The 23,069-nt window shown below is 35.8% G+C and overlaps 2 protein-coding genes and 1 pseudogene across 2 annotated transcripts; 2 read left to right on the forward strand and 1 right to left on the reverse strand.

Annotated features, from left to right (window-relative positions):
- Nucleotides 1-334: 334 nt before the first annotated feature.
- On the forward strand, nucleotides 335-1,282 carry LOC114519521 (melanopsin-like). Its single transcript, XM_028539668.1, has one exon. The coding sequence runs from the start codon at nucleotides 335-337 to the stop codon at nucleotides 1,280-1,282; it is 948 nt and encodes a 315-aa protein (XP_028395469.1).
- A 2,305-nt stretch (nucleotides 1,283-3,587) lies between these two features.
- On the forward strand, nucleotides 3,588-7,048 carry LOC114522841 (39S ribosomal protein L45, mitochondrial-like). Its single transcript, XM_028543604.1, has 8 exons — nucleotides 3,588-3,637; nucleotides 3,738-3,987; nucleotides 4,591-4,649; nucleotides 4,900-4,952; nucleotides 5,132-5,230; nucleotides 5,680-5,728; nucleotides 5,910-6,065; nucleotides 6,322-7,048. The coding sequence occupies exons 1-8, from the start codon at nucleotides 3,596-3,598 to the stop codon at nucleotides 6,469-6,471; spliced, it is 858 nt and encodes a 285-aa protein (XP_028399405.1). The 5' UTR covers nucleotides 3,588-3,595; the 3' UTR covers nucleotides 6,472-7,048.
- Nucleotides 7,049-7,085: 37 nt separating this feature from the next.
- LOC114522857 lies at nucleotides 7,086-14,017 on the reverse strand (annotated as a pseudogene).
- Between the last annotated feature and the right edge of the window lie 9,052 nt (nucleotides 14,018-23,069).

The raw sequence follows: 23,069 nt of genomic DNA on the forward strand, positions 1-23,069 counted from the left end.
TCATTAATCACTGTATTTCTCAATCTGCTTTTTTTGGACAGCTGCATGCACGCGTGACCATGAACTAGCATTTTCCTTGTTAAATTTGAACATTTCACAAGCATATATTTCGAGCAGTATCTCTTCCCATCTTCATGGAATGAGCATTATATTAATCATTCAAGTGGGCGGTTTTATTATTTTTTTAAATATTTGCATAATAGGTTCGATCAAGATTGCATTAGCATACGCACCGACAAATGTCACGGTTATAAAAGAAGGAAAATGTAGTTTTTTCTCAAGTCGGTAGAACCTTCAGGGAGTCGGGAGAACTGCAATCCATCTCTTTTTCACTATGGATAATTCTCGAGTACCCGAACCGGTTGCTCTCTTTTTGGCTTTTGTATTTTCCGTCATTGTATTTTTTGGCGGAATCACAAATCTGCTTGTGCTTACAACACACATAAAGTATCACAAAAAGCTTTTAAGGGATTCAAAAGACATTTTAACTTTCAGCCTGGCAATTGGTGATTTTATCATGTCCGCTCTGGTGACTCCCTTACCTCTTTCCTCTGCCATAGAAAGGAAATGGACGACTGGTAGAAAAGGATGTGTTATTTATGGCCTAATCACCATGTGGATAGGCCTGTCTTCCATTCTTCAACTCACATGTATTTCCCTTGAGCGGTACTACACATTGTGTCGTATAAACGCTAACGGTATTTGCACAACACGAATTATTCAAATGATCGCTGGTTGCTGGTTGCTGGCCTTCGTTGCGAGTACGATGCCAATGTTTGGGTTCTCAGAATTCACTTTTGAAGGATTTGGCCTACACTGTTCGATTGTTTGGAAGAGTGCGCAAGTTTGGTACTGCTTATTTCTTCTGCTGTTCTTCTACGTTCTACCGATCACATCAATCGCGATCTCTTACGCCAAGATGTTCTCAGTCGTTCGCAAAATTTACCGCAACGCTGCAATTACGTGGGGGACTAATGCTCAAGCCACAAGAAAAAGTTATACCGCACAAGTAAAGTTTACCAAACAGCTAGTTGTTGTCACATGTGGGTTTATGATTGCTTGGACTCCGTACGCTGTCCTGTCGAGTGTTCTGGTACTAACCGACATCGAATTTGACAGTGGATGGCATGAGATGCCCGCTTTGTTCGCAAAGACATCAAATATATACAATCCTGTAATCTATTTTTTAATGTACAGACGTCTTCGTCGACACACCTCTATGATCTTTAATAAAACACTGAAAATTTTCCCTTCCTTAAGTTCCCGTTCCTCGGACCGTTGATTTCCGCTTCACTTTCCGCCATTTTACAAACAACTTTAAAAAACAGCTTGGGTTATTATCACGTAATTCGAGGACGCAAGACCATGCAAACCCATGGCTATGGCCATAATCGTATTACCGTAATCTTAATGTTATAAGTACCATAATCATAATATTATTACCCTTGTAATCATACTTTTATTTACTGCTAGTTTTACTGACTGTACTTACTGAAGTGCGGCATAAAGATACCTATTGCGATCAGGCTTGAAGATTTCGAAACATTTATAGGAAGGCATGCACTCTGCTGTCAGTATTGCATGAGAGTACTGAAATTATATAATTATTATAAAAGAAATTATTTTTTTCTTCTCCAGTATTAGATTCGGGAAAGGCATGCTAAAATTTCTATATCTTTGTAGTTTGTAAATAAACATAGCCAGTACCAGCCGGCGCCAAAAAAAGTTCCGCTGTTTGATTAATTATAGCCGCGAAAAAACAATAAATACCTCAGTTATCGTATAAACATTGCTGAATCCCGAAAAGGCCTAACTTAAATTTTGATGTATAACACGAGTATGCTCGTGTATCATTCGAGATATTAGAAAATCAATTTTAATACGCATTTTCTGCTAAAAAAACACAGGTGTAAAAGAAATCATTCTTATAACTGTCTCAAATTGTCGAAATTAACACCCTTAACCATTTAGAAAATAATCCTACATCGAGTGAAGTGTTAGAAATCGTCGATATACGAGGTATATCTCAAAAATAAAGTTTGCCTTTTTTGAATGAGATTCACTTTACTCTAGCTACGTCATTTTTATAGTTTTTTACCTACAGTAAAGCAAACGCCTGAATGTTTTTTGCGCAACCCAGTTGTTCGCGCAAACCACTGTTTTTTTTAATTACTCGCTGGCACATTTGCATAACACTAATGAAAGCCCGGGTTAATCGACAGAAAGCTCTGCACGTAGAAAATATACGCTGTTTATAAAAATATATGCTGTCTACAAATTGATTATTTAATATTTCATTCTGCATCAATTTCAAGAATATTGTGTATAAGCTCTTGTGTACGTTATTTAGTTTTTGGACTGCAAAGCTGTTATAATTTCAATAAATATCCATCGATTTATCTTACTAAACAATATAGAAACGTCTATAATAGAACCTCGCCAGTATTCTTCACAACAAAATTATATATTAGGGGGCATTCACCTGGCTGTCATATTGGCTTTATTTCATAAACACGCAAAAACGCACAAGTTTTAAAAAGTCTGCAAACGAGTTGCCGCAATTCTGCAAACAAGTTGTCAACTAGTTGTGTTCGCACTTATTGTACAATTTGTTCAGTTGAAAAAGTTTGCATTAAGTCCGTTGACTTTATCAGACTTGTTACAAGATTGTTCTGACAAGTCTGATACAGATTTGATATAACAATGTTGCTGCAAACTTAGCAACTCAAGATTGAAGCAATATTATCATAATTATTATCACGTTTGTACCAGACTTGTTTGAACAGGCTTGTAACAAGTCTTTTGATTCAATAAGTTTGTCACAACTTGTTAACAGGCCCTCCGATACTTGTCGACAGCTTGGGACAAGCAGTGCGAACACAACTTGTTGACAACTTATTTGCAGACTTGTTACAAGATGTGATGTTTTTACGCGTGTACTCATGATCGATACAGTTCCATGCCATGCACGTCGGCTTGCTACGCGGTACGGGGATTGCGGTGTCAATCATTGGTGGGCAGCCGCACTAGGCATTGATTGTTTTCAAGCATTATTCTCTCATGCCAATTTGTTTTACGGCATTACTATTAATATTCTAACTTTTTATTCCAAGAAACGTCTACCCCTGGCTTTAAGAAAAATAGAATATTCAAAAAGATTCTTCTAGTTTATAATTTTTGGATTTCTTGAACTGGAACCTATCCAATTAATCTTGTTCAATATGGCCGCTGTTGTTTCCAAAATGCTCGCCGGTGATAATAGTCGGGATGTATTACGGCGTACAGTCGTTACTCACGTCCACACTGACAGATGTTAGAGAAGATATGTGACCGCGTGAACAGATAAAAATTAAAAAATATTCTCTTTCAGGTTCTAGCATTTGTAAACAGAGGTCTCAGCTGGGGCAAAATTTACGAAAATCTTAATTTCGCGTAATCACAATTGAATAGAAAATCAAGCGAAAAATCTCGTTCGATCGACGATCGAAAGATTCAGCCCAGATTCAGCCATTACCAGATTTCATATAAACCACCTGCTTCGTGTTTAGTGCTTGTAACATGACGTATATCTCCACTTACCAGGCGAAATTCCAATATGGCGGCCATTGCGCCTCTTCGGTTTGTACAAAATAGAAAGGTAAAGTTTAAGTTTTAGACTGTTTTACTATGAAGTTTACCACAATTTCCTTTTAGCATTTTTCCCAAAAACCATTTCGCTCTTCTTATATAATATTTAGCTCCTGGTCCTATTACAAAATTACGTTGACGTTGCTGTCCAGTGTTGCCATTTTCATACGTCGAATATTCCTACGTATCCACGAAAAAATTCGCCATTTCTCAGTGAACTAAATGAGCCATCCTTTGACGGTAGTGCCACGGTACCGAGGAGGCGTTCAATTCCAGACTCCCTGTACCAGAAACCTGATATACCCGAGCAACTAATGAAGTATAATGAGTATAGGGACAGGATTGTCGTGGATAGTCCAGGTACAATGGTAATGGTGTATTTGTGAGTACATAGATCCGTGTGCTGCTTATTAATTCAGCCCTTCCGAGGTATTTTACGGTTGAGTGTATACCTTCATACATTGCAATTTTGCCCAGCAGTCCCATCTGATCAGTGATGACTGAAGGCTCTGCCTCATCCCTGTCACTTATAAGTTATAATAGAGATTAGATCAGCGCCAGTGGCTGGAAATATAACAGGTTTCATACCAGAAGTATAACTATTAATTGTTTTGTGTCCTCAAATTTTACCAAAATGTACACATGCATGCATATCACATTTGTTGGAATAAAGGTTTTCTTGTTATTTCTGTCATTTTAGACTTAGTAGTTAACTAGTTTTTAACTATTGCTTGAAATAAATTTAATAATAAATTTATTGTCAAATGAATATTTGTCTCCACATATTAGTGAAATAGATAACTGGGCAGAGAGCATGAAATCACACAATCAACACTTTTACATCTGAGATAGACATCTGTCTATTGTTAATCAGAGAAAGATGTGCATGTTTCGCCTTTAGTATTATGTTTCTGAGTACAGCTGTTTATTTTATAGCTAGAATAACCTATACTTATTTTCTAGGAGGAATGCTTTCAACATATGCCCCAATTACAAAAAAATCATCAATATTTACTATTGAGGTACTTCAACAAAATTTTTTAAAAAAATAAAAATAAATATCGCATATGGAACAGGCCATACCAACAGAGATATATACAACTTTGTTGTAGCTCACTCTCAACACAGGTGTTTTCTAGAACTCCTTGTCTGAAGTATCCACAAAATAGCACATACAAAATTTATTTACCACCATATGTGACACTTTACACTACACTTTTACATACATAAAAAACATAACATAACATATAGTGGCATATATATTTATAATAGGGTTGGAAACAGAGGTGGAAATCATTTAAGGATGGTATTATTTCAACTTACAGGTAAAATAAATGCTTTTGTAATTCTACAATGAATACATTGCAAGCATGATCGAACTACCTAAGAGTCTCTGAATGAAAGACTATAACCTTTGTTGCATTATTATTTTACCATACTTGGAAGCTTTATTCATCATACTAATTGTATCCCATATTATTATATTTTATATTTTATTGATTAGTATTGGGATAATAAAAAGATCAGTCAAACCCTTTAAAGTTAGGGAGTTTGCCAAAGAAGCTGAAAATACATTTATTGATGTTAATACCTGTCTTGCGAAGTAAGTTAATTAGTAAGGAACATGCATAGATCTTTTTTCGTGACGTTTGCTGCTAAAGATCCCCATTTCTATACGAAATCAACTTCTATATGAAATTACAACTTCAACTGAATTTCAGAGAAATTTTGACCGATGATAGCCATATCTTAAGTGGAATTGAAAAGTTCACAATTCTTTTTCGACTTGAATCCATTGCTTCCAAAAAGTATAAAAGCTTGGCCACAACGATGCATAAAATTCAAATGATCAGAAAAAATATAATAGTTTTGTATAAGTGACATTTTTTCAAAGAAAACGGGAAATAATTTGCTCAGCATTACATTACAAATTGTCGGCGCATAACCAATAAAGATTATTACCACAGTTATCGCAGTAGGAGTAGCCTGTGTGTCATTATGAATCATTAGAGGTTTTCAATCTGATATGCGTATTTCATTTTCTGATCATAGCGGTGATAAAACTGGTCTTCAAGAAAAGACATCTTTAACTGCGTATTATGTAAGTCAAACGCTCAAAAGTTTAAATAAATTAGCTTGTGGGTACACCACGTAAGTATCTAAATGAATCATAATCCACTTTTTGAATAGTAATAAATTTTAATTTATGATTAAAATCATATAAACTCTAATCGGACTAATCCTGTAAAAATGTCCAACTGTTGTCTACTCTGTGTGTTTAGGGTTTTGTCAAAGAATTTTTCGATGCGAAGAAAAAATTTCACTGGCATTTCGTCTCATCGGTCGAGCGCCCTCGTATAGTGCATGCGGCAGTATCATCTCTAGAAGTGAAAGAAAATCTCTTCGCCCAAGTAGTTGTACGCTTAAATATTGATCAAGTAAGTTGCTAAACTGCCGCTTCAATAACGGAGTTTGTACTCGGATTGGATAATATATAGAGTAAAAAAGTACCGTCTTTAAAACCAAGAACACAAGGTTGAAACGTACGTCAAGAGTCTGAAGACGTTTTCTTGCATGCAAGTCATTTGGTGACCCTATCTATTCCGTCATGCTTGCAGCAACGGCAATGCAGCAACGGCAATGTTGAAACCTTGCCCTGGGACTATTCCTAATTATTTGCTCAATATTCATTAGATATCAGCAGTTGAAGACAGAAACGGACGTATAATAACGGGAGACAAGAACAAGCCTCGAGAAATATTGGAGTTCGTAGTTTTAGAAAGACACCTGGCTAATGAACATGGCTCGTGGAAAATTTGTGGTAAACTTTATCCAAGACACTGAGATAATAAGAATGGATCTCTGAACCTTAATATACGTCTATTTGGCTAAGATAGAAATGGTTGGGGGGTTAGCTTGATAGCTCAAGTTTAGTCAAATGAGAATGCAAAAACCTGCCTGTAACGAGTGTAATCAATGCACCTTTTCGGTAATACGTCACAAAGATGCAAAACATCCTTCTTCAACACATGCATGAAAAAGAATTTTTCATTTTGACAAATTAGTATGAAATAAGCCATAACGCGAGAACGAGGTTCGCGGTCTTGGCCCCTGAGCCTCGTTCTCGTGCTATGGCTTATTGCATCTTTGCACGTGGCTAGTGAGAGTAAAACTTGAAATCTATATCATTTAAGGTGGTTCTACATTTAAAACGTTATGACGTCATTACCAAAAAGGTCTATTTATATTCTACGAATTTGTGGTATAAAGTGATGTTCGCGTGTTAAAAGAATATGCCTTTCTTAGACTGAACCTATTAGGCTCTTTTAATGAGTACTTATGGAAGAGTTCATTTATCGATAAGCAGAGACAGGAATAAATCAGATTTAACATATTTGTAAATTTATTCATAATAAAAGGAAAGGTGATTCAGTTTGGCAACACGGTATTAATTTATCTCCCTCTCCGCCATCTTCCGTCTCCTTATAATTAAAAGGAGTGAGGGCAGATTATGTCACACTTGACAGAATACTCATGCAGCTTTTAACACACACCCTTTTCACGGTCAGATAATTTACATGCTTTCACGGCATATATAGTAGCAGCTATATCCGGTACGAAACCTAAAATGTCAAACTATTTTTGCAGTGGATTTACAACGAAATAGATTTCTTTATAGAACTATACATAACTATTATATTCACCCAATATTAATTTCGGGTTCAATGTCGCACCCTGTCACTAGGAGTTTTATATACCGTGATTAACTAACATGTCGTCCGATTCGTTGGGTTCCGTCAACCCCCCTGATGGAGAAGAGGCACTCCCATTCTCGAGACATTTCTTTGAGTCGCTGTAGTAGAAGCAACTTTCTTCGTCCGGACTTCTTGCTTGATCGTCACCAGTCAATCTGACGAAATTCTCCCGAGGTTGTGTTATCGTTAGTTCGAACACACTGGTACGATTCTTGCTTTGGTTGGCGTAATCTTTGGAGTTTGCCAGGTACTCGGAGCGACCAATTATCTTGAGGAGGATTTTGCGAAAAGACCGACGGTAAACTTTATCGAAGCAGGCGTAAATAATCGGGTTAAAAAAACTGTTGGCAAACGGCAGTAGACCGAAAAACACCATTCTTACCACTTCGGCTGAATTTGTTTCAAGTTTTCCTAAAATTTGTGGCTGATACTGATCTATTTGGAACAAGACGAAGAATGGTCCCCAGCATACCACGAACGTGGTAACGACTATGAATAATGTCCGGGTGGCTTTCAAATCTTTGTAAGCAGAGTAGTGAAGTTGTTTACCGGAGACTGGGTCCACCATTGTAACGGCATTCTCTTTCTTGAAGTGGTATAACGCAATACGAAATATTAAAGTGTACATGATTATAAGCACTAGCAATGGGAGGAAGAATGCTACTACGGCTGCCATCGTATAAAACATCTTGTTCAAGTTTAAGCAAATACCGTTTCCTCTAGTGTTATTCCTTTTGCGTCTCCGAATGGAACAAGCCCGAGTGATGCTAGCAACGCCGCCAGGGCCCATATGGCAACGATTGTTATGACAGCAACCGTTTTTGTCATTCTCTCTCGATAGACGAAAGGGCGGCTGATTTTGAAATAACGGTCAATACTGATAACCGTTAGTGTATAGATGGACGCTGCTTCGCAGAATATGTCAATCCAATTCCAAAATCTGCAAACGTGGATATTAAGGATGCCTCCACCTTGAAGATCATCACCACGGACCGCAAACAACGATAGGAGACGAATGGTGACGCTGAAACAAGCAACGAGAATGTCCGAGACCGCGAGGCAAGCTACAAAGTAGTTTGTGACTGTTCTCAAACGACTGTCGTAGAACACAGCCGCCAGGACAAGGAGGTTTCCCAATACAGTAGCTACGATCGTTATCATAAAGAACACGATTTGGATGTCGGTAAGGTTTAAAAGATCATTTGTGCTATTTCGTACACTTGCATTTGTAAGATTTGCCATTTTTACTCAGTCTGGTCTGACGTCTCTTCTCTATGTCGAGTTGATAGCTAATTAACTGTTGTGAAGAATCCGTTGTTCAAAAATTAGACCATTCTTTGCGTGTGACAGTCTTATACGATCTTTTATATTTCTGCACCTGCGAGCTTATTATTATTCATCTCATTCTTTTGCTTGTTCCCATAGACGTATAAGGATATTTGCGATTAAAACAAACATTTCCAATTCACAATTCACGCAGATTATATCAATCTTGATGTTGTATTGCCCATCGGAGGTACAACTATATGGAAAATTAAATTTTAAGATAAGACAGCATTATTCATATAAATCATCATGCATACTCGTAAGTTTAATTAAACGAAACGCAGGAAGATTAGTGGCATGAATACGGTCTCCCCATCCTGGGAAGTGGGAACGAGCTTACCCTGTTACCCCAAAACGCATCTACCAAGATTAATAAATCATCCGAGGAAGACGTTGACTTTACCTAATCAGGCTAACCTTGATTACTTTTGGCGTGCATTACATGATGCCTAATATTTTAAGAGCAAACGAATGAAGGACATTTCCGCTTGTTTCCAAATTGAATAATAAAACAAGAAATATCATTTTACTTTATAATGTGTTGCGAAGCAGTTTACTCGTGCTCCGCCCCGATTGAAATTGTCAGAGAATAATTTGTTTATGAAGTTGGAGATCTCGGCTTATGAACTGATGCAAAATTTTCATTCTAAAAAATGTTTTTTCATTCATTTTTGTTCCTCTCTACTCAAAAACAAACAAAGTGAAAATCAAACAATGTCAAGTACTCTGGATTGATTTTTCAATATAATTCCTTGATCATATCCAATTAATATTCACATTACTGTATTGATTGATTCTTGTGAAGCCCACAGCTGGATCCTATGGCATTAATGGCAAATGGTTATTAATATCAGTTCATATTTGTGCACGATAAATTCTCTTTCTAACACCGTGATGCATATGAGTTCATAAATTATCAACAATTTTGCATTGTATTATATGAATAGTTCAGTTAAATTCTCCCGATTGAGTTGTTAAATTTATTTATGAATAATATCTGAAACTTCCTTAGGGCCTACATGGAATGGCAAAATGACGAAAATAAATAAAACTACACACTAGCATGTACTATTTTATACGTGTTTATTGAGTTATATCTTGACCTCATAAAATAGCCACATGTAGGTTGGGTAATCATGCAGTCTTGCATGTACTGTATATGAGGTTAAAAACATTTTATCCTCGGGCCAGTTGCTTAAAGTTAGCGCTATAACTCTAGGTTAAATTTTATTCTGTTGTTTTGGTTTATGTGCTTCTACACTGCTGTTATAACTTTAATATACCTTTAAAATACTCATGGAAAAATATTCCACTTTTATAAACAAGCGATAAAAAATAGATTAAAAGATTTGCGCTAACCCTGGGTTTAGTTAACCGTCTTTAGAAAATCTGGTCCCATGTAGTATAATATCTATAGCTAATGAAAAGGCACTGAATATAGCTGATATTACAGAAGCCTCGTTGTACCGTCATGAATACTCTTATCTTCTCTAAACAGTTTTCGTGTGCGTACGCGTACGTTAAGTAACGGATTTTATAATTGAAAATTTTAGTCGGTGTCCATTCATCTTTCGTCGGCCAGCCAAATGGCAAATGCATGTACGATTGTAGCGATAAGCTACATATGCATCTGTGGAAATTATTCTTAGGATCAATATCTGAGCTTTTTTCGTTTAGTATTTATATATCATATATAGAGCTATATGCATGTAAATTGGAGTTGTCCTTTATATATTTATAAGATAACTGCATGTTGTCAGGCATCATAACTATTCCAACGCAAGTCAATGATGATTATAAACCCGGCCGCGTTCGTTTTGATTGTATTAACATGCGTTAACACAACACAGATATGAATGTGGTAAATTATTTGGGAAAATAATTTCCCTGTTAATTTTAATGAAACTATATCTGTTACTGACTTCAACCTCGTAGAGAAACAATCTTTCCTGGTCTTTACTGGTCCTTAGACCTTACCCAGTTTCAGGCAATATTTGTTTTAAAAGAAAGAAGTGAATATTGCATGAGCCAATCCTAGAGATTCAAACAAACTCTTCCTCAAATCATTCTCTATGCATGCATGATATGCATCGAATGTTATCTACAATACTTGCCGTTGATCATCAACGCCAACGGAGAGAACTGAGATTCTAAAGGCCGTCGGTTTTCCACTTCAACCGTATCGTAGCAAAACGTAGCGTATCTCATTGTTTAAAGTCATTAGTTCTGATCGAATACTTCGGAAACAAAGAAATACGCAAAGCAAGGCTACGATACGGTTGAAGTAGAAAACAGGCCTAACTCATTCATTCAGTAGGAACGTATCAGTGTCACACTCAGTAAGTATATACGAGTGTTGTTTGTTTGATAAATTTAAAGAAAAATACTGATACAAGTTCTATATCTATCGTATGGCACATAATAAATCAGTTACAAGACAAATACGCTCGGTCCGTACTAAAAAATGGTCAGACTGGTTCTTCCAAGAACTCGGTTTGATTTCCGCCAAGTCACGAGCTTCTATAATCCGTAATAATTAGTAGTTCTTGTTATAGTTATCTTTCTTACCTGCCCTCCCAAGTCTACACCACAACACGTCCCCGGTATAACATTCAGTAGTTTTTAAATTATTATTATATATATATTCGCCTGCGCAAATGGGACTGTTCAGTATGATGAAATTGTGAATATATTGTTTGATAATTGGATACATGCAATACACAGATTTGCCGCATCACTTCAGTTGTCATCGGTTTCTTCAATGGGCATAATTGCGTTCAATTGTCTTCCTATTCAAGCTGGCTAGTTCAATGTTGACAAAGATATATTATATCATATACGTTGGTTTAAGGCTCAAATTTGAACAAACAACGAGGCTTTAATTTGGTTTCTTTGTTTTAATTCAGTAAACTTTATCAGGATCACCAGGATTTGAGGCACCACGTTCCCAGAATATTTACCAGCTTCCTGCACGCGGTTTATGTGGTAGCAAGAAAAATATTAATAATAGTGATTGTATGCATGTAGTTTGTGCCAAATGAAGTACTTTTTAAAAAGGTCTGGAACTGAAAATTCAGCTATCATTCTCTCGCAACGCGTGGAGCAGGTAGATAGAAGATCCAAATCTGTAGATGAAGAATCTAATTTTCTACTGTAGCAATTTCAATTGTTAAGTGTCAGCCGTCAGGGTAAAATTATTTTCAATTTAAATTAAATTTTCATCAATAATTACACAAAGGATTTCAGTATAGTCTGATTAGCTCGTTCAATTATTTGGTGTATTGGAATTTCTATATACAATGCAAACGTGCTTCAGAAAATGTTGAGTGATTAAATTAAGTCAATTGTGACTGTAGATACTTGCATGTATCACCACAATGCACAACCGATAGCTACAGTTGGTATATCCGCGGCAATTTATACACATTTTGTAGTTTCATGCATGTTATAGGTATGATAATTTTATCAAGATTGCCAGGTCTTTTTCGATAAGTTGGCCGGTATATTGTTCAGCCATCTTATTTACCAAGACATCCGGCTCTGATGTCATGCTGCACCACAGTATTCTATAACCTATTGATCAAAATCTTTTGGATGATAAATGTAATTACCAGTATTGATGTGGTGAATTGTGATGAAATAATACTGTTTTGTCACGTCTTATAAACTGATTCATGTTTGATAATTTTAGAAACCTTTTTGTGTCCGTGTTTCGACCTTAATTAACGATTTGAGAAGAAATGAAGAATACAGAGACTGAAATATTTAATATAAACTTATTAAGAGACTAAAATATTAGACATGCTGCATAGATCTCTACCTGATTTTTAAACAGATGTTTTTAGTCAAACTATCCGAAAAACGTCTTATCAGCATTCAGCTTCTGAATGAAGATAAACTGGCCTGGAGCATAAAAAATTCTTGGCTTCACTTTATCAACAGATGCTATTTCAAGAGCGCACATGCATATTTAGGACTTTAGTTTCAGGTGATTTGTAATCTCTGTGTAGAAGTAAAAGAAATACGTTTTTTATGGACCCCCTTCCCATTCGCAACCCGCATAGACCCGCATACACCCTCCCGCCTCAGTACCACTCCTCTTCCTGCGGCCGACGCCGGCCAAATTTACATGTTCCGTCTGCCCCTCAGGACAAACACAACATGTTTTTGGTTCGTTCACTCTTGTTTGGTTACCGTTAATAGGAAGCAACCTGGCTTATTACGATTCTCCAAGCAATAACTTGCATGTATGCATGTGCACTTTTTTGTAGAATTTTACTGACGAATATTCAGTTTTGGCTTTGAAAAGACCATACGGCTCGCATGTAGTGTAAGATCGTTATAATCTAGAATCTGCCCGAATCATAGTAAACTCTAGAAATTGCGAATAAACTCCCGGATAAAAATTTCCCGTCACTTTTCGAACTAAAAACATTAATTATTAAATACACTGTAATTATAGATAAGCGCGTTGAAAATCGACTTATGAATATTGACTTTTTCGAAGAGATTATAGAGATTTTATTCACCTAGTACAAACGCCAATAACAATTGTGATTCACAAAACCAACAATATATATTTATACATGCATATACTGTTGACAATCGTAGGAAATTAGGGAAGCGACATTTATCCGAGTCACAACAGAAGCTTTCCGTTCAGTCTCGCACGCGAGCGTTCCCAAAATCAAATTATCGCTTTTAGTTAGTAGCCTGCTGTCACCCAATGCACATGCTTATCAACTTAAGAATGCCAAATGCCCAGACACATCTAGAACTTACCTTCTATACTATCCTCTAAATGTTCAGATTACGATATTTGAGGAGGGCATAAAGTTTTCGACTGCTTGATAATTTGTGTTTAGATCTTTCTTTACTCACAAAACGAATGGATTAAGTTGTCTTGTAAGGTTAAACGGACATCAAAGCGGGCGTTGTCTAGCAACGATAACGTACTCAATCGTGATATGAGCTTTCCGTGTTCTTTGATTGGAAAATCATCTGCATGTGTGTTAGCCTGTTTAGAAAACAGAGGTTTACTTATCACGTTAGGTGACTTCTTTCTGTCGGAGCAATCTCGAGGTTCGTGTGTTGCCTGTGCTAGCAAAAATACATGTCATTGTAACTGCGGTAATGTGAATTTAAAAGTGTGACCTATTATTATAGCTAAAGTAAGATAGGACCATGCAATGATCTAATTGCTGTATATAAAATAACTATAGTGTCTAAAATACAACGGATGACAATTAGATTAGCCGCCTTATAGTCATATATACTGCAATAGCGAGATATATATAGATTTAAAAAACTTCAGCGACACCGCACAGCACACAAAAATTTGCCCGTCATGATAATTAAAATTTCCAAACAAAATATTAAGAAAACACAAATCTATTTATTCCGGCTGTAATTATTTTTGCCGACGCGTACGAAGTATTGTCTTAATCATAATTTCATTAATACCGACTCATGTGGGATTAGATAATGACACAACTGATTTCTTTTAATTCTTACATTATACAAACGTGAAATCAGTAATGCTTCCTTTATTTATTGTGCGACTGGCATATAATTGGCATTTGAAAATCACAATATTTCACTCAGTTTGCTGTGGATCGGGTTTGTGCATCCGGAACCGAAAATACATGTGTCCTGAATTACTTTCCTGTCTCAAAATTATATGGCATTCATGACAATATATCAATTTAGTAGAGAGTTTAGTCACTTTAGTAGACACTTTGGCAATTTCTCTTGCCCCCCGTCGTCGAATAGTAGTTAAGCTCCTTAGATAACTGATAATGTTCAAAACAGTTACGTCAATAAATAAGTCAAAACAACCTTTCTTTTCGAGTGATAACGGTATTTAACAGCCTAATGATGATGCACGCCTCCTTATACTAGCTGCATCGCTATAATTTTAACATTTTGTTTTCTTGTACATAACTCGAGTAAGAGATTTTGCGAAAGCGGAAAAATAACCCACATACAATATATACAGCTTACTCCCCATATATCTTCATTCTAGATAAATCATAAATGATAAAATGTATATGCAAGTTCAACGGAATATACATATGCAACTCCGGCCGACTACTATTATCATCCATTTTAGCTGCTATTGGAACCACTGGAACGAACGTACCTCTACTGCGGTCTAAATGCGGAATAAAAGAGGAATGAGGAATCCTCGCGAGTATATAACAATAAGGCTGACGATCAGTCAAAATCAGTGACCTTGTTCGGAGGTTATAGTAAACAAACGCCATTTTACATTTACATTTTTTTACTTGATTTTCTTATTCTTTTGATATAAAGAATATATATGTGCCGGCAATAATGTAGCATGTAATTATTTAATTGAAGAATGCTAATCAGCAGCATTTTCGGAAAACGACTATATCTAATTGACGTTCTATATCGTAACGCCTCTTAAAATGAAATAAACACCCAAGGTTGACCATTTACGGTTTAAAGAATGCAACTGAGGGTATAGGTTGGATGGGGCACGGGAAGATCTGCAGCATGAGAAGCAAAAACGAACAGTAGAGCTGTCGATCTTACAGATTAAAAGTAGATTTATGCGTTGAAATTGCCTTGCAACGGAAGGAGATTAAGTTTTCTTGGAGAAAAAAGTAAAATCTCAAAATCTTTCAAGGGCCAACAACACGTCCGCCGACATAATCATACGATTCAGTCTGAAATATTTCCGATATATACCTATATGTGGTATAGAATATGCAACTCTTCCAATGTTTCTCTGCCTGTTTTTTATATCACCCAGAAAGAGATACATAATAATTATAAATAAAAATACATATTACTATAGTTATATATAATCATTATAAAATTATATATCTTCGGATTTTAAATTGTTTCTAGCTTTTAAGGTTCGCGCTGTTGTTTATATGTATGGCCGTGTTATATATATATACGGCCGTGCATACTAAAAAATTGTCAGTGTTTCGCTGTTCAAAGCAAACTGATTGAATGCATTGAAAGAAATTTCCAACCGGCCAAAATACATCGGTAAATGTAAAAATTACCGTAATCAGATTCTTTTGAATGGCCATTATTATTTTAACATCTTTATATAAAATTTATGCAGATAATAATGTAAAATTAATGTCAGTAGATAATGTAGATAATCTTAATGAAATAGACGAAGGTCTAAAATCTGGCGCTGCTTTGCGGTTCAATTTTTTTATCAATTTTATGTCTGTTTACTGCTGTATTATCGATACATGCAGATATCATCAAGCATTTTACAGTTAAACAATAGAATGATTGTTGTATTTATGAATAATCCATGCGCATACATGCATGTGTGGTCAGATTAAACAGAGACTACTTTGATCTTACATGCACGCATTGTACTTCCATTTTAATCTAGTTATATTCCTAAAACATGCGGCTACCCGCGGGCGCATCTTCCAAGGGCACAATTTGTGCGTATTCGCAAAATTAAAAATGGCTTCCAAAAACGGGCAGCGTGTCGCGACCATTATTTGTTTATTTTCGGCCAATAAAAGTTTGTCAATCTTTATCTGCGTTCAGATATTAAGTAGCCGACTTTATATATTCATTTATTGGCCAACTGCATTTGCACTTGACGTCAGCCTAACGCCATTTTAATCATGCACTTTAAAAGAGGGAAGATTCTACAAAGATACTGACTTTTAAAAACCACTTTAATCCTTTCAACTTGATCAAATAACTTTATCAGAAACCTTTCCCAAACGTGTTGCATTTTATTTAACAATTTGATCAACCTAACCGCTAAGTGGTAGTCTCATTCAGTTATTGATATCACGGTTATGGATGCAAATTCTATGACTACGGTCCTGAAGCACTGCATATTTCATCAGCATGCATACAATGCTATAAAACTGTTACAGCATACAATGCTATAAAACTGTTAATATTTCCTTCATTACAAAAGATAATGAGGCATGATAGACTCGCTTATATTAAAAAAAATGTCTTTTTATGCCTTCAAATTTTCTATACACACGAATTAATATTGTTGTAATTTGTCCAATTATTATAAGCCGAATGTGCGGTTCGGTTTAAATCATTATTATAATTTAATCTTTTTATACCATTCGGTAACGCTTTAGCAATCGTTTCATTCGTCCATTTCCATTCGGACAAACTGCAGTTGACCTGAATTTCTGGTGTCATTTTAAAAAGGGAGGATTTGATCAAGATATTGATTTATGACTTTCTTTTAACTTGACTAACGAGCTATGACTAATTTGAGACTGACTACTCGTTAAAATTCGGTGTCCACTTGTTTTCGTTGCCCGCTATGCGTTAATTAAATCAAAGCTTACTTAGGGACCAAATTTCGCGGATATTTTCAAGTTTCAAATGATTTTGAGGCAGGGAAGATTACCACAAATCATATTAATGATATATCTCGCATGTTGGCATACGTCATTTTCGTTATTTCGTCGTTTCAACTCCCAATCATGTTCCAGTTCTTTAAATCAACTCAAAAACCTATGCGTCTTAGTGGTTGCCTTGTAGCTCATATAATTGAAATCGCAAATTTAGCCGGCGTCAGTACAATTTATAAAATTTGACATTTTCATTTGCCTAAACAAACTGAAGCCCAGTTTGCATTACATTCAATAATTTTAATTTATTGGCACGGCGCGGCTAGAATTCGTGCCAATCTCCATTTTTATTAGTGTCCAGGCTACCAATACAAAGGCCGAGGACGGTTGAAATTGGTACACGGTTACCCATTTTAGATATTTTAGTCATGCTGTGTGAGTGTAACGTCAACGAAACTTTAGTTTACATCATTATAGATTGTTAATCATCATCATTAAACATCATCATTAAACATCTTTTATTAAAGTGTTCAGAAAACAAACTTCTGGAAGAACATATATGAGATATTGCCGTGACAGCCGTGTCGTTTAGGGGCTCCAAGTATATACAATTACAGCATAAACAGTATACACATTTTGTCATATGGTGTATTTTTGTATTGATTAAAATGAGCGTTTCCAGGCAGCATGACAGCGTTGGTCTCTGTATGCAGTGGCGTAACCAGCCCGTGCACGGTGAAGGTGAAGCCCTCTTCCATCGAGCAGTCAGCTCATTATAGACGCATTTGGAAACATTTGCTACACGGATCGACAGTTGCATTAAAACACTCTCTATAAGCACAATCTGAATTACCTGATGGTAGTACGTATCCAAATTGAATTCTATTAAGTTTTTATATTGAAATATAGTCTTAATTCACGCTTCGTAGTCGAAAATCAACTACTTATGTTGTTGAGGCTTGCGTTTATTTTAAATTTTCTAACAATCTGATGTTGTGAGTCTGGTGGTATCACTACTTCGCACATGCATCGTTGATGAAAATATTTGTCTGCATTATACTTAACGTAGATTGTTGTTAAATATACCCGACTACTCCCTTATTATAAATGTCATTCGGAAACGAATGCATGAAGAATATTGTGCAGTCGTTTAACCGTTTTTCGATTTTTTACAAATCAAAATGGTTATATGCGGGGTTTGGAACATGCATAATGATGCTCCAGTGGTATTGTAGACAGTTTTCTACCTATAGTCCATGCGTATACGTTTTTAACTTTAACTTAAGATTTTTTAACTTTCATAATTCAATTTCATCCCAATATAGGCCGATAAAATATTGAAGGTATCCTAACAGTCCATAAGTTAAAAGATAGCATCACCCATTCTGTATATAGTGTATAATCTAACGCATATTTAACATTTTATGTATAATAATTATTTACGGTAACTGAAATGAACATAATTATACCTTTCCCAGTCGAAAACTTTTTCAGACCAGTTACGATATAAACTGTGCTGTAAATTTGTGGAAAGTCTTGGGGCGATTGCTCGAGTTTCCAGCTCCAAACCAGGGAATCTAAAAACAAGGAATCTTATCTTAGTGTTATTGTAATAATAATGCATATACTACTTTCTTTACTTTTCAAATACCCGCAGCTGTTTGGCCTTGCTTAGACCAATCAGAACAATAGTGAGTGCGGTGAGGCGATATAAAGCTTATTAAAGTACGCCAATTGCCGAAAAAGAATTATTAAGCGAACAATGATATTTGATAAGGAAAGTTAGGTAATAGGTCTTCAACAATAAACAAAATATAATTGTTCTGCAACTGTTCGAAAATTACCCCTAAGGTTTGTGTGTCTCGCGGTTACACATTAAATCCCTAGCTAACTATAGCTAGGTTAATCACCTAACTTAATACATCGGAATTATTTCGGTGGCCTAGTTTAAATCTGAACTCGGTTCTCACCCATGCATGCATGGCAAAAAAAACTCTCGCTGCGGGTGTCGGTATCTGCATAAAAATCAACACAGAAGTATTTCGATTGGGTAAAGGAATTCTCGCTGGGTGGTTGCAAGTTTTCCATTGTTATAGTCTATGTGTAAAATGGTCCGTATTCGTGCAATCACTTTACACGCCAACCACTTCGAACCCATCATAAAATCAAGACATCTAAAATTAAAGATCTTCTAGTGATCATGTAGGTTAACCCTTGTTTTGACAATTTTTATGATCTTCATATAATTGGCTGCTTTTTCACTACTCGGAAATGAACAAGTTCATCGAAATAAGTATAAATTTTGATCGGATATTTTCGTATTTTTATGTCTCCTGTTAGTGTACGTCCGCTATATAATTCAGTATCTTAAAATGCTAATAATTAATGAGACAATTTAGAAGGAATGAATTTTAAATCAATGTTTTTTACAGTTCCTATACAGATTTAAGCGGATTGACATAAACGTCACGTGGATTGTATTCGCTCAGACATTGTTGAAACTTACGTTGCCAAAACGTCATAAGATGGGCCGTTTTTCTTTGGCTTGTTATGGTAAAATCGAATACAGCAAGGCCGCCAAGGTTTTAAAATTGAAGGTATCCAACAACTTCTCGCCAGACAAACTCGAAATTTTATATTTTTTAATTTCTCGTCAAAATTACCTAAGAATGTCTTTCAATGGCTTTGTGATTTAAGTTCGAGATTGTATGAAATACCATACAATTTTTTTATATAGTCTCCTACTTTTTTTTCCGACAGGCATGAACACAACATCGATGCCGGACAATACAAATCTGGCTGGCTAAAATTATGTAGGACAGAAATGTATGTCTCTCCAATGTCCAACAGTCCATTTCCACTACAGTGAGGGCCTCGCCGATACAACCTTTCTGAGCGCCCCATGCATGCAGGCTATCAATTAAATTGAAATAAGCCAGTGAAAATTTGCATGAGCACTATCTATAGAGAGAAGACATGTCAATGCTTGAATCGAGTTGAAACGGCAGAAACGCAATGTCAATTAATTTTCACTGTGAAAGATTTTATTCTTATTATTACGATACAGAATCATCTCCATGGATGCACGGCTCCATATCAATGCACTTCACTTCGTAGTTATAAAGCCAAAGCTATATTATGTTTAGTCGACAGACTACGCGATATGCACGGTCGACATACGATTCGTGGATTTTGTGCTCATGTCTTGATTGTTGCACGTATACTATATAAATTCACAGCGTATACTAGCCGCATTTTTTTGGGGTTTTTGTTAGAACAAACGTGAATAAACCTACCCTTTATTCTTAGTTTAATTTTTGAAGATCTGCACGCTGGACGTTTTCTCCCACACGCGTTGTTGGGGTACCACGATGTTGAAGGCGAAGAAATATCTCATGCTGGTGCAACGTTTGAGATAAAAATATTTTAGACAACTATGGCTATTTCACGATTGCATTTACCAAGTTTTCATGCAGCTTGTATAGCCTACGTATTTATAGGTATATATATATATACACGCTAAGGTCAATTAAGATGTTGGCTGCGGTTTAGTAATTGTGGTTTTTGGCTTTTTGCAATTGTATATCTTCGTTTATGACGAACAAAATATAGCCGCATTTGTAGCCTATACCAGCAATTTCTGCCTCTAAATCATTTAATTAACTTAACTGTTTATAATTGGTATATTGCGATTAATATCCGCATTGCTTGATCAGTATTACATATAGTCCTCATGAAATTAAGATACCCATTTAGCATAATATCAACATATATTGAACACAACCATGCAGTCTTGCCTTTGATACTATCATAAAAGCACTTAGCTTTAGTCTTGAAAATACATGTGTACTTTATCTATGCCTATATTATAAATTGATCATAACCATTATGTCTCATCTTTGATATAATCATAAAAGCACTTATAGAGAAAGTGCACCGTGGGTACATTTAGCTATAGAGAGCTCACAACTTACGACGCGTGCGGACAGTTCAACCACCCGCCTGTTTTAACAGGAATACCACATGCATGACACAAAGAATAGATAAATTAAATCCAATGAGAACATGGACATTCATATGCATGAACATTTCAAACAAGATATTTTCACAATTTTACTGCTTCTTAAAGCAGCTGCAACGTGAGAGCTGTTTTATAACGTAATAGAGAACAGCATGCATGCAATATCGGGCTTGACATTGGAGTTTTTTAGCAAAATTAACATATGCATTCAATTCCCGTGTATATATATATATATATATATATATATATATATATATATATATATATATATATATATATATATATATATACCTTGTTTTAAGGAAAAACTTTGCACTTTTATAACTTCTACGGCGGCACTTAGGAACATGAAAGAAGAACAAAAAAGAGTGATTAAAATTGGAAGAATGCCGTCACAGCCTGTTTGAAGTTTGTTTAAATCATGCATGCATGCACGCGTGCACTTCATTGGCTTACAATTTACAGCAATAGCAATATATAAAGGTATACGTATATAGATAGATTCTTTCTAAAATTACCTTTTTGTCACACTTTTTATCTATATATTAGTATACTGTATACATATGGCGTGCGTGATATTTATCTGAGACTGAGGCTATATATTATAGTGTGGAGTGCATGCATGCGGTTTTCTTTTGGACAGGTTTTGTTGGCGGCATGCAGAAACAATTTAATGCAAAAACAAAAACAAGAAATATATTAATATTTCATTGACTTTTAGCGATAAGGATGCTTTTTTAACTTCAACTTTACTTTTAAGTTTTATCCTCAATCAAACAAGTATATAATCAAAAGGAATATTTATATATAATACCATCATGCACATGCATCGTTAGCCTGCTGCAGCATCGATCAAAACTTCTAAAATGAAAATTTATTGAAATTAGGTGCTTTGTAGGCTTGTTATAGCGTCACGAGGAGCTGAAGTTTGCACGAAATAAATAGTCAGCAAATGAAGGTATTGATGTACTATACAGATCAGTCTTTATATACGACCGCAATAATGTCTCAATATAACGTCAAGATAAGCATTTTTTACCACATCCCAGAATATGCCGGAATAAGATGAGCCACATTTGTCACAATACTGTGAGGGGGAATTTAATCTAACAGTTTGTCAAAATGAAATTAATGAATTTCGGTTTTTCAAAATGAGATTCAACAATTAAGACAGTATTAGAGACAGGAACGCATACACGAAAATCCCAGGGTTTATACAATGTTTTCTACTTTCTAGAAGAAATTTTGATAGTGCTCATTCAGTATCCCGCTATTGAAATAACCTGCAAAGTACATACATGCATGTGAGATCTGTTTTATAACATGAATCAGCAGGGCGGCAATGAGCAGGCTCGACATTAGAATTTCTTTCTCATTTCATTATTTGTTGACTGCGCACTCACATTGACACAAAAAATCATCAGCGACCTCGACATGTTGGGCACGGCAATTACGATCAAATGCAAACCGGACTTAACTTCGGGCAGACACGCGACAACGCGGCCATCAATACAACTGGTCGTTTAAAAGAATGAATAATTAAAGTTATTATCCGAGTTTTAGACGTCGTCTACGTTTTGTTATATATGACTTTTACATCTTGTGTACAACGTTTGCACTTCAAGACGCATGCAACAAGCGTTACTCCGAATTGGGATTAATAGAATTGTCCCAAAGCATGCATGCATGATCCTAACGTTTTCAACATTTTATAGCTTATTAAATTCATACGATTGATAATATAATACAGCTCTTTGATCTAACAGCATTTTATGGAGTGTCTCAGCTGCATCACCGTCGCGTTCCCGTAATATACACTTCCTTTATGGGGGAACTGTGGTGGGGTCGAAACCCGATTTCTGGGTCTGAAGGGCCTGATTTGCAGGCCAACAGTGCGCGCAGAGCAAGCTGACCACAGACTCACACATGTCGCTAGCTATAAGTACGCGAAATCCGTGAACCCTAAAAACTCAGTACTTAGAAAACTGTGCAATGACATAA

The sequence above is a fragment of the Dendronephthya gigantea genome, unplaced genomic scaffold (assembly GCF_004324835.1).
Source record: "Dendronephthya gigantea isolate DGI-Jeju-01 unplaced genomic scaffold, DenGig_1.0 000000F, whole genome shotgun sequence".
Taxonomy (NCBI): Eukaryota; Metazoa; Cnidaria; class Anthozoa; order Malacalcyonacea; family Nephtheidae; genus Dendronephthya; species Dendronephthya gigantea.

Excerpts from the sequence above, each read along its gene's own strand:
- LOC114519521 (XM_028539668.1), top strand. The coding sequence starts at position 335 with ATGGATAATTCTCGAGTACCCGAACCGGTTGCTCTCTTTTTGGCTTTT.
- LOC114522841 (XM_028543604.1), top strand. The coding sequence starts at position 3,596 with ATGGCGGCCATTGCGCCTCTTCGGTTTGTACAAAATAGAAAG. Across the intron at positions 5,231-5,679 it reads GTTAATACCTGTCTTGCGAA|CGGTGATAAAACTGGTCTTC; the intron begins GTAAGTTAATTA and ends TTCTGATCATAG. Across the intron at positions 6,066-6,321 it reads TACGCTTAAATATTGATCAA|ATATCAGCAGTTGAAGACAG; the intron begins GTAAGTTGCTAA and ends AATATTCATTAG.